The 12,515-nt window shown below is 36.4% G+C and overlaps 1 protein-coding gene across 3 annotated transcripts in view; it reads right to left on the bottom strand.

The window, feature by feature from the left end:
- LOC148956399 (E3 ubiquitin-protein ligase PDZRN3-like) overlaps window positions 1-12,515 on the bottom strand; it is a 138,128-nt gene that overhangs the window by 95,071 nt on the left and 30,542 nt on the right. For all 3 annotated transcript variants that reach the window (XM_089107968.1, XM_089107959.1, XM_089107974.1), the window contains 2 exons: window positions 7,937-8,099; window positions 508-678 (listed from right to left, as the gene is read on the bottom strand). In XM_089107968.1, the coding sequence (XP_088964094.1) occupies window positions 508-603 (96 nt within the window). In that variant the 5' untranslated portion in view covers window positions 604-678; window positions 7,937-8,099. The remainder of the gene's footprint in view (window positions 1-507; window positions 679-7,936; window positions 8,100-12,515) is intronic.

Here is a 12,515-nt window from a genome sequence, read left to right on the forward strand (position 1 = left end):
ATTTATCGATCAAAATGACCCGTAATTTCGAAGACATAAGCGTAATAAGGACAAATATTATAGACCTTATAAGATACTTCATAATATTTCTAAGATTCTTTTATGAAATCTTGTCAATATTTGTTTTAATTAAAAAGCATGCATTATATTTAGCCACAATCCCACTTGTTATGAGTTGGCAAGGCCTTATCCGGAGTGGGGGAAGGGTAGGGGATTTACCCCCCCCCCCAAAAAAAAAAGTTTTTCCGACTAGTAAAAACGTAAAAAAAATGAATATAAGAAAATTTCGATGCGTTTTTAAAAGTTTTTTTATACCCTCCCCCTAAAAAAATATCCTGGATACATTCTTGTGGGTGGGGAGGGGTTTTGGATCATTTAACAGGGTATTATATACCAAATAATAGAGCCAGGACTGGCAGAAAAAATACACAGTTCTCAGTGTTACGGCGTCTGGACGCTTTTAATAACGCCAATACCACCAAAATAGAAAGAAAAGTAATCACTAACCTCATAATCCATTTCTTGGTCGAATATGTCATAGATGTCCTCATCAAAACCCTCCTTCCAGAGAGTTTTCAGTTCCAAATGGGTCTTTGTTGGCATAATTAGTTTTTAGGTCTATAGGTATTTCGATCCAATCTGTTTGTACGGATGTTTCAACGACCCGCAATCGTGAGCCTTAAAAACAAGATTTTCTAAGGCTGTAAAATCCCAATATCATAGTAATTATTAGATAAAATATTTATTATAAGAAATTCCTATAGCAAGCCCCGAAGGGCCAAATTACTTAAAAAACTACACTCTATCTTAGAAAATATCTTATTTAGAAAAATAGTAGATCTGTTTATTTAGTCAACATCGTAACAGATCTGATTGTGTTTTTCTTTTCTTTTTCTTTTTTTTTGCAGTATGAGCATTTTGAGCAATAATAGCGGCATTTGAAGCCTTGGGGGACGGGCCAGAGGGCCTCACTTTGGGTTTGGGTCCTAAGTAGTACTGTCAAGAATTGATTATAGGATTCGTTTTCCAATCCTTGAAAATCATAATTTTTAAATGAAAAAAAAAAAAAAATCTGTAAAACCAACATGTCCTGGAAAAACAAGATGCTATCTTAATTAATGAACCAGTTACTGGAAAAAGAATACAAAAAAAACTAAGCTGCGTGAGTCATTTTACAAAGTAATTCAAGCTCCATGTTTTACACAGAAGGGCTGATGGTTCAATCGGTCACCAAAAGGAATAAAAGAACACCCTCATCCCCTCCCCCCAAAAAGAAAAAAAAATTCTTAAATTTGTTTTAAAATTCGCCTGTATTCTATAGTTTTTGGAATTTTCCCCATCCAAGAAACAACTGAGCACAAGTCTGATTATGAGTATTGAGGTAGCTAGCAGTGAGGTAGCCTGTACTATTATGCACGCCAAAAAAAAAAGGATATTGAAATATTTATCATTCACTAAAAGCAAATAATGAAAGTGATGATGAGCAATAAATCACCTTAGCTGATAATCTGTAGCACTCATCAAAACTAGGAACCACAGCGTTCTTCATAAAATAAAAGCATTTTGAGACATCGAAACGTGATGCATAGCTTGCGAGAACCCTCTTTTTTTCTTATTTTTCCACACTGGCCTAGCCTGCTGTATGCATCGACACGGATTCCCCAAAGAGCTATTTATATTTATAAAAGAAAAAATATTGGCTCCTGTTCTTCTTTTTCTTCAAGCCGTTGGCTTGAACAGGAGCCGTTGCCGAACAGGCCGAACTTGCCTTGCCAGGCCGAACTTGAACTTGCCTTGAACAAGCCGAACAGGAGCCGTTGGCTCCTGTTCTTCTTTTTCTTCAAATAAAAAGAGAATAAATTAAATTTAAATTGTGTAACTTTGGTATAACATCTTTCTCAGACTGAATACGAAATTACAAATTTCCACTTTAAAGTAATTGTTTATTTATTTTTAGTTTAACTAAATAAAATGATTACAGTTTTCTACCGATTCTGTATGCATACTTCATTTTTTTTTTTAACTCCCCAGTTTATGATTAGAAAGAATTTTCACAAGGTCATATTTTTGAAACAGTGGATTTCGCTTTTAATATATCTTATAAAATCCTTTGAGCATTGAGCCTAAATCACTGCCGTTCGAATCAAACCACTTAGGATGAAATGGAAATATTCGCAGTCAATGCCAAAGAAAAGATTTTTTTTAACTATTCAGACAGACAAAAAGACAAAATTAGAAACAGTTTTTTACAAAAGTTTGGAAACTCCAAGCCTCTACAGAGAACGCCTCCCCTAGACGCCTCATCTATTTTTTCCTTTTTTTGCTATCCTCAGCTATAAGAAATACCTTCTAAAATATTTTTGGTATCAATTCTATCACTGACAAACTGGGATTCAGTTACAGACACTTACTTAGAAGTTAAAACTTCATTGCCTTCGAATAGAGAATTAATCAAATTTGGACCAGGAACCCACCCCCTTCTCAGCTGAAAATATAGGACCTGAGAGCCGCTTGCAATTCATCTCAATTTCAGCTGGAATTCTAAGCGTTCTGGAAAACCAGCGAATTCCCAAATTAGATTGAAATTTCTTTGACAGGTAATCAAGCATGGTGACTTCAGAAGTCCCAATGGAACCTCATTATCTACTTCAAATGAGGAAATTACAAGAAGAAGACAGAACTGAGAGATAAAATCGATGTTAATCCTTCAAAAATATATTTTTATCTGAAACTAAAGATTGGTCTGAGGATCACACGTATTGACTCTAGTGCAGCACAGGCAAAGGGCCATATTACCCATAGCCTATACCTTCATTTATTCTGTTTTAATTTTTTTCAGCCACTTTCTATGGAAGAGTGGGTAGTAGAAACTTGATGTTTCTACGATTCGATTCAAAACTGAAAGCTCTAGTACTCTCTCAAAGGGCCGAAGGCGATTGGAGAGCAGCCAGTCTCCCTCCCATCCTTTTATGCTACCCACTCCCTACTCTTCCCCATAAATTTGGATGCCCCAGTCAATATCCCCTTAACAGCGTCATGCTCTGTTTCGGTATCTCCAATCCACCAAAACATTTTTGCACTATAAGACCCTATACAAATTAGAATTTATTCACGTCTAAGTAGAGAGGTAAATCACAAGACACTATGCGGTTCGAGGTTATCAAAACTTCCATATTTTTAGAATCGCTCAGGGCATCAAGTTAAACACTTCAGGGGGTGTTATTGGTGCCAAATGGACCGCATATTTGACTTCGGGTGAGAAGGCAGAGAGGAGGCCTAAATTTTTTTTTCTCCAACCCAACCTTAACACCGATTAAGTAGCAATGTAAATCAAAGACGTTATTTGTCACCAGGTGAAGACAAAAGCAAATCTTCATAGGAACAGCTTTGGACATCATGTTGAAACTATCACGGACTGTTGGGTGAAAGTAGACCTCAAATCTTGACTTAAGGGCAGGGGAAGGTCTATAGGTTTGATTTCTAATCTCTTTAAAAAAATTTCAGCACTATGAGCCCCTGTAGGACTAGAATTCCCTTTTCCGGATCAAGTAGCGATGTATACTGAGAAGACCAATTGTTCCCAGGTTATCACAATAGAATAATTGCATTTTATCAGAAACAGCTCGGGAGATCGAGTTAAAATTTCCAAGTAATGATAGCTAATTGGACCTCAAATTTGGAGAGGAGGGGGCAGATGCAACTCGAAAGAAACAATATAACCAGGTTATCAAAATGGCATATCTGCGAAATCTCGGGAATGACAAGTGGGGATCGAAACTTTTATAATGTTGGGAGGGACGGAAGAGCCACGGGGAGTTCCTATTTTGCATTTAGAGATAGGGGATATGGAGGCCTAAAAATGCTTGTCTCTGATCCGCCTAAGCTCTGGAGTCCCTTGGCACTAACAGCCCCAGTAGTATTTTGAATCTATTCACGCTGAAATGGTGAGCTAAATAACCAGACACAATATTCAACCAGACTATCAAACTTGTGTTTTTGTAATATCTCGGGAACGTCAAAAGGGTTGAGTTAAAACTTTTAGATAGCCGCTTGGAGGGGGGGACTCGTAGTACTTTTGTTCAGCCCAAGACTTTACTCTGAATATTTTGTATTCTTCTTGACCAAAAGAGTAAGGATTTGAGATGCATAGAATGGGGCCATACATTCTGTCTCTCCAATCAGCTTGAAAATGATATTAACAAGTTTCTGGGTGAGATGGACCCATTGGCAGAAAACAAATTTTACACTATTTTTTGCAGAATCAGCTTTTAAAACTTGAAAATGGGCTGGGCCGGAAATTATTTTTCGTCTCTGATACGTTTGCAACCTTCACGGCATGTAGACAGGGTCAGGTGAACCCCCTATAGAAACAAAAATATTTTCAATATTGGTTGTATCTATATGAAAATGGGCGATAGACAGAGACAAGAGGATCTCAATGAGGACACAATTAATGAAACAAATCATTGTATTGATTCTTAACACCAAAAATAGGTAAAATTTATTCTCTCTCTGATCACCTAGTAACTTAATGGGAATGTATACTGGGCCAAACAAACCTAAGAGAAAACAAAATGGGTTAGGTCTATTCTTGAAACATTACGATGGGTCAAACATGTTTTTTTCGGACTGACATGAAACATTCAGGGTAAGTAGACTGGACCAAAAGAACTTTAACTAGCATAATAATTTTTTGGAAAAAATGTACTTGTATCCATTCTTAGGGGGGAAAAAAATCAAGTTTTCGTTCCGCTGATCTATTCTAAAATTCGAGGCCATTCAGACAACTCAATTAAACCTCCAGGACCAAGTAAAACTCAATTAACACAAACGATTAAGGAAACAAAACTGGTTATATTCATTCGGAATGTCCTTTTTTAAGATAACAAAACAGAACTTTTTAATAAACGACCTTGACATGCATTTATTAAACAAACAAACAGTTGCAACAAAATGGAATACAAGATTTTTTTTGAATAAAACTGCGTGTACATACAAGAATTTATACAGGAAGTGAGTCAAGATAGCTTCAGCCCAATAAAAGATAAAAATTCACACGTTCAATTCCTATAATTAATAATACCTCCCCTATCAACCCACGTAGTGGCGTACCTGAAGGGGCACTCACCCCAGCCAATCCTATATATTCTTGAATTTCTCGGCGCTTCTTATTCACATTATCAGATCAAAATTTGTTTACTTATTATTGCCCTCCCAAAGCTGTTTTTATTATTAGACCCCCCCCCCTGCCCCCCTCAATAAAAGAAAAAAATTATCGGTACCTCCGTGAACCCCAAATTCTACCATAAAACTATCGTTGATAAATTGTTACGGTTGATCGAAAACATTTTCTGAGCATTAAAGCTTTGAAAATATTCCTAATATCAGTTTCTAATAATTCCTAGTAACTCTTCATAATTACTAATAAAAAAAATCAAGTTAAAAAACAAACAAAAGTTTCCAAATTTTTCCAATAAATCGCAAAACGAACAGAGATTATAACTAAGGATTAATAATCGAGACAAAAATAAAACAAACAGAAATTACCACAAACAGGAGAAGAGATACCGCCCCCAAAACCTTCTGAGGGACTGGGCGTCATTTGTCTTTTACTAAAAGCAAAATATATCTTATCAATTTGTTTCTATAGTTGTAGGCCTAACACTGACAAATCAAAAAATTGTTGAGACTTCCAGGAACTAATATTGTTATAAAATTAAACAAAGAATCGACTTACATTAGTTCTTCCCACTAGTGTTGATTGTAGTGGACATTTTTTCTTTTGTCGATGTTTTGACAAATAAAGCCACATTGTTGAAAATACATACTGTTTTGAACAAAATGCAAACAAAACTCAAGACATTTAGAGGGATTTAGAGGAGACAGTACTATTCTTATTTGTAAGCCTTGATTAACCCTGTGCTATTAGTTTTTGTTGTTGTGTTGTTATTAATGTTATGACAAATAAAAAAAAAAAACGCTGGTCGAAGTATAAATCGTTTTCAGTAAGTGACACTCTGGCCTTTTGAAGCTTAATGGGGCGTTAGCTCTATTAGTTTGTGATAATCTGTTTGTTTTAGGATTCATTTATTCATCCACAGCAGTAACAGTTATCCTTGGCATGAGTATTCATTTTAATTGTTTTCTGTTTTGGGCTTCGTTTATTCATTGATTGCAATCTCTGTATGTTATGAGCTTGAATTATTACATGTGTTAATATAAGCTCATCCAAGATGTTTATGTGGCTCTTTACTTCTCTTCAAAATATTTCTTTTTTTCGAAAATATTTTTTTGAAATTAATCATCGAAAATACGAAAAACCTTCAGATGGAAACTCCACCAAACCGAGACACGTTATATCAGTTACACCAGTCATTTATTCGTTGATTCGTAGATTATAAGTACAAACCCGTTTTTAAGAAAGAAAAAATTGCTACAGCTGCATATATATACATATTCAAATGAGCATATGTATCGTATTACAAACACTATCTACTGTATCATAAAATTGGGAGCCTAAATCAAAAATGCCTGTTGCTTGTGTCTTATAGCCACCACACTCAAATTCTGTCGAACACTGAAGTTTGTTTAATGCTAATGAAATAAAAAAAAATATGATGAAAAATATAATATTTGAGGAACAAATTTATGAAAATTACAACAAAGAGCAATGGAAAGAGGGCCATCCAGACAACATTATATTAAATACGTAACCTAAACTAACCTAGCCAAAATACCAATTAGATATTTAATTAAAACATAGCTACAATGTAGTTTCCCACCGAGCCGAAGCGAATATTGTCTGGTATAAAGACCATAAAACCGGTTATTGTCTCATGTTAACGATACAAGATCTTGAGTATGGTGACAAAAGTGCCAAATGCCTTTTTAGCAAATATATCCGTAGTTGTGTTCATTTATGTCAGTAAATACGGTAGTAAAATGAATATCATCTTGTCTCAAAATGCTCACGCAAAATGCAAATCATCCTTGCAAAATCAAAGCCGCTGCCCCGATAATAAAAAGGAAATATTTGACAATGTTTCTTAAAATGAGATTTATTAAGAAATGGATTATTTTTTGGTCTGCAGCTTCTTATTATTTATCACTACAGGAGTAATTAAGATGCTTTAAGTCTTCGTAAAGTAGTACCTGTCGAAACTTGTTTGGTTGTCAATGCTCCTGACAAATTAGGAAATGTTACATGTCATTTTCTGGACTACGACGAGTCCCGGCGAAAGAGTTACCCACACCAGAATAACCACAGCCCAACTCCTTTGTTGTTTTTTTCGATTAAAATTTTCACCTAAAAACATATAAAACTGCTATTAGCAAAAATTGCAAAAAGGGTCTCAGAAACTAAAGGTTTTCCTATTGGTTTATAGCATATAGTACATGTGCTATATGCTGATACAAAAATTAAAGGTCTGCTAACAAGCTGTGTGATCCGTTTTTTGCATTACTCCTTGATTTACGCAGTGGAGATTCAAGCTGCTTGAGGGCATTTTCATGACTAAAACTTCTTTCAAAAAACGAAAAAGTCACAAGAAACTTTACCCCCCACCCCTTCTCCCAACATTCTTAATCAGCATAAAAATTTTGGAACGTCCATATTACGGAACGACCTTCTGGGTCTGAGCCCCCCCAGATTTTTTCTAGCGCCCTCTTTCCCTGTTTTTTTTTTCTTTTTTCATCCTTTTTTTAGAATAAGTCTGTCAATTCGGTCGATTATTGGTACCTTTGTCAAATTGACCCCCCCCCCCAAGATTTTGCTCATTGGTGCCCTTGTCACACCCCCCCCCCCCAGGATTTTGATCTAGATCAGCCCTCGTCCTCAAGTACAATGTAGCACATATAGCACAATATAGTAACACTAACTCGTTCAAACTATGAACGTTAGAGCCTACACTAATAATAGCTAAAGGATAAAAATTACCTTCACAACTGCTCGGATTACTTTTAATAGACGATTTTTTCACTTGTGTGTCATTTGGTGACGAAGAGCGCCTTAGTACTTCAACCATTATCGGCTCTTGAGCCTCCTGGAAAACCTTTACAGCCTCCTCGTGACTTACATTGGAGACGTCATGCCCGTTAACCTAAAAGTTAAATGAATCATAACCTACCATAATTGACCATTCCAAAAATGTTTAAAGGTTTAAAAGTGCTTGAAGCTGCATTAGTAATTGCTTTCTAATCTATTCGCCACACCTTTCTTAACCAATATGACTTAATCGCAGAGTATAGATATACAGTAGATAATATGAGCATAGATACTAAGATCTGGGCGCACAAACATTTCTATAGGGGGAAGGGAGGGGGTTCAGACGTTTTTCCAGAAGGGTAGAGGTGTGAAAAAAGATGCGAATATTTGATTTGAAATAGTCTATCTTACCAAAATAAATAGAGATAATGTTTCCCCATAATGTCGACGGTTCTAGGCGTTTACCCCCCCCCCACGGAAAATACCCCCCCCCCCCCCGTGGAAAACACATCCTCCCTGAAAGAAAATTATTTCCCCACTGAAAATCCCTTCCCCCCTGCAGTAAACTCCTCCGCGAAAATGTCCGTATGTTTCCCAATAAAAAAAAAATACCATCTGTAAGCAATGGACAAATTACAAAACTTAAAAAAAATACTTAAAACTTCTACAATGAGGTTCTCTGGGCGGAAGTGAAAAATTGATGTGTAGTCCAGAGCCGTAACCAGGATTTTTCTTGGTGTGGGGTGGGGGATTTTTTTCGAGGGGTGCAAAAGAAACTTTAAAAAACGCATCAAAAATGGGAAATTGATATCTATTCTCTTATGATTTCTGGGTATATTTCTGGTCTACGCTATTATTATGAAAGTAAAGAGTAACATTAAACCCCAAAATGAGCAGGATGTATTTCGTATAGGAGGGGGCCAGCCCCTTCTTCATCCACACATCCACCTTATGGTTGCAGAAACTTCTGGGGTATTTTCTGGGGGGGGGCAATTTTTCGAGGAGGGTATTTTCCTCGGGGGGGGATTTCTTTTTTTGGAGGGGGGGGGGTAAACGCCGGCCACCAATGTCCACAAACCTTATTAGCGCACTTACTTTAGTATACATTTTCCGTCAAAAACATTTATTTTTATGTCCTCTAAGTTTTTTACTCAATGTAGCACGAAGATTATTTTTTTGGATTTAAATTTAATTTAAAAGGTGATTCATTTGAAGTCCATACTATTTGAAGTCGACAACCCCGACAATCCCAACCCCGAATGGGGTTGGAAGATGTCACAAAGAAAATCAAAACTTCATGGGAGTGTAAAGAGTAAAGCTTTGAAAAGACTGGGGCGGAGTAGCAGCGTGCGCAGCTGTGTTGATCTAAGACAGATTGGTACTGTAGCGAGTTGCAATTATTTGCAGTAGCATATGAGTGCGTATGTCACTTAGGAGCTTACAAGACAAAGTTTATCATCATGGCTAACCCACTCATATTATTTGAATATCAGGGTGATTAAAAAATTCAATTGCAGAATTAGAATAGAACAGAAAACTTACAATTTTACGTTCCAACTACGAAGAAACTGGAAAAAAAAAAAAACAGAAAAAAGATCTAATCGGATATTTAATTAGCACTAATGACATTAGAATTAAGAAAACCTATTGAAAAAGCCAGGTAATGCAAAAAAGTAGCATTGTATTTTTAATATGTCTAAAATGAATTTTCTGAATATTGGACTACAAAGGTAGTGCAAAGAATCGGCTTCCTGTTAAGACAGAGTCACAGCTGCGAATCTGCGAAAGGCGAAGAGGATTTATCCTGGGGAGGACAGAAAACACCAGACAGGTCTGAGTAGCAAAGAGTTGATTGAAATACAGGCTAGAAAAGCGAAATAGGGTTACACAGTATGGTGAACAGCCATTGACATTATTAGCGGCAATGTCAATAATATTGCTGTTTTTAACAAACTTATGAACATTGTTCATTTGATGACAAAGAAAAGAATATTTGCACAATGTACAATGTTTTTTTTTATCAAAATTCATCACTCTTTGCAGTTCTTTTAGCTACTTCACTTCAACAAGCTTCCCTTCAAACATTGAGATGCCAGGCTTGTGGCCATTCTCTATTGAGAAACGAGGGTGAACCGGGACCAAAATTGTAAGGTGGGATGGCCAACCTACCCTGACTCAGCTCATCAAGACCAGGGGCGGATCTAGAAAAAAATTTTGGGGGAGGCCCAATGTAACAATGGCGCCAACGAGCAAAATCATGGAGGGGAGGGGGGGGGGGGGTAATGTGACAAAAGTGCCAATAATTGATCAAATTGACCATTTTTTTCTAAAAAGAGTGAAAACAAAGAAAAAACAGGGAAAGAGGGCGCCGGAAAATCTTGGGGGAGGCGTGGCCCCCCTCTGGATCCGTCAGTGATCAAGATCACATATGTCTTTTTAAATCTGTTAGAGGGGTGGGGCAACTAAACAAAGAATAATGATAATAGCAGGGCCACTAGCTCCAAACAGGGACACAGGGCCTTCCAACTCCTATCTCCCAAATATGGAGGTTGTTAAGATTCTTAAAGTAATGTATATTCTCATATATTTCAACAGCTTTTTTTCAAAATAGCCCACACACCTCTCCTAGAAACATCCAAAAATAGAACGTACGAGCGCGGCCAACGTCACTTTTTTATGCGATGAGCATCTAAGACGTATGGAGATTCAGGCGTAAGTTTTACTGCATAGCTTAATGAACCGCTCTAATTCAATATTGGATGATGGAAATAAAAAAAAGGATGGGCAAATTTATAAACGAGACATTCAGATTTTTTGAATATTTCTTTACAATCTCTAGAACGTCAACGAATTTGACTTTATGAAGTAGCTGGTACTCCCACTACCATAATTAACACGAATATTTCAAGAAGCTTATTCGACATGGCTGTCCTTGGCCTGTTTTGGTAATCTTAAATTTACTGGAAGCCCTTCCACAGCTTGTTAGAAAAACACAGTTTTCTACGGCTAAAAAAAGACACGTATGTATCAAAACACAAATTGAACCATAATAACAGAGGCTTGGGGGTTTTACTCCTCTTTTCAAAGATATTGGGTACTAAGACCAAGGCAGTTGGTGTAATATTTTTAGGAAGATTTTACGAGAAGCCAGAATTTTCCCATGGTTACCTTTGATCAACATCATGCAGTTTGTCTCTTGAAAAAGTGATTTATCCTACAAAGCTACATCTGTTTTGACCTTTAGATAACAGTATGTAATCTTCGTCTTTTCAATCATCAAATAACCACAACACATTCAAATTTGTTAATTCCTACATCTGTGACCACCTTTGTCACATTGGCTTCCACAAAAATTTCCCAGACGGTGGATATCTGAGATAACGGATATTTATTGGAACGCAACAACTTTAAAAAAGAAGTTACATTATAAAAACAAAAATTCACAGTTAATGAATGTAACTGTTTGGAAAAAAGGGAGCAAAAGCTAAAACTTGATTTAGAACTTTAGTGCCTTTAAAAATTTTTAAAGGGATCAAAAATCAAAAATTTGAAATTTCACGACTGTTCAGCATCCTTCCTTCAAAAAAATTGAATGGTTCTATACAGAGCTGTTCCTAGGGGGTGGCAGTTGCCCTTGGCGCCATGACTTGGGGGCGCCGCGTCTGGGAGATTGCTCACTTTGATCCAATTTTTCACTTTGATTTGGCTTTTTTGCTCATATTTGAGTCACGAGGGGTGCTGTAATTAATTTTGCCCCATGCACCACCAACCCTAGGAACGGCTCTGGTTCTATAGAACGCAAAAGTTTTTAACCTTAAGTGAAGCTCAAATATATTTTTAGAAATAAATGCAAATCACAAGCCAATTTCCATTCAGAAAATGAAAAACTGCATAAACTTTTCTATTAACACAGGCCTAAAACGCTACGTCAGCCTTGGTCTTTGCATAGGTGCACAACAATCTCAGCGTTCTCGAATATCCTACAACTACAAAACATTCAAATCTTATAGGCCATATCTTAGATGTGCAACTGGCTTCTTTATATTGGCACTCAAAAGGATTTCCCAAGGGTAGGGGGAATCAAAGGGAGTTTATAGATTTATAGAAAATACTACATTAAAAGTAACTATATAAAAAACCATGTATTATTTTTTTAAGGAAAATATACCAACCAACCACCTCCCTGGGCCAGAGAAATATGTAAACTTATCTAAATAAATCAAAAATTATACCAACATAGTTAATTATTTAAATGGTCAACTACCTTTCATTGAGGTTGATATCTTTATAGAAGGAGAAAGGGCGTAGATAAAATTCCTTAAATTCGCTTTTAGTCACTTTTACTGAAAAAGTTGCATAGCGTGGACAATAACTATTTACTAAAAAATAAGGAAGAAAAAGAAGATGGGCCTCTGTAGGCTATTAGCACAGTTTATAGAATTATCTAATAACTAATTCTATAAACTGTGGCTATTAGGCGCAGATTTCCAGCAGTCTTGTAACTTACAGAGAAAATTCTCCATGTATTCTC

Source organism: Artemia sp. Qi Xiang Cuo, chromosome 1, assembly GCF_049724085.1.
Source record: "Artemia sp. Qi Xiang Cuo chromosome 1, ASM4972408v1, whole genome shotgun sequence".
NCBI classification, from domain to species: domain Eukaryota; kingdom Metazoa; phylum Arthropoda; class Branchiopoda; order Anostraca; family Artemiidae; genus Artemia; species Artemia sp. Qi Xiang Cuo.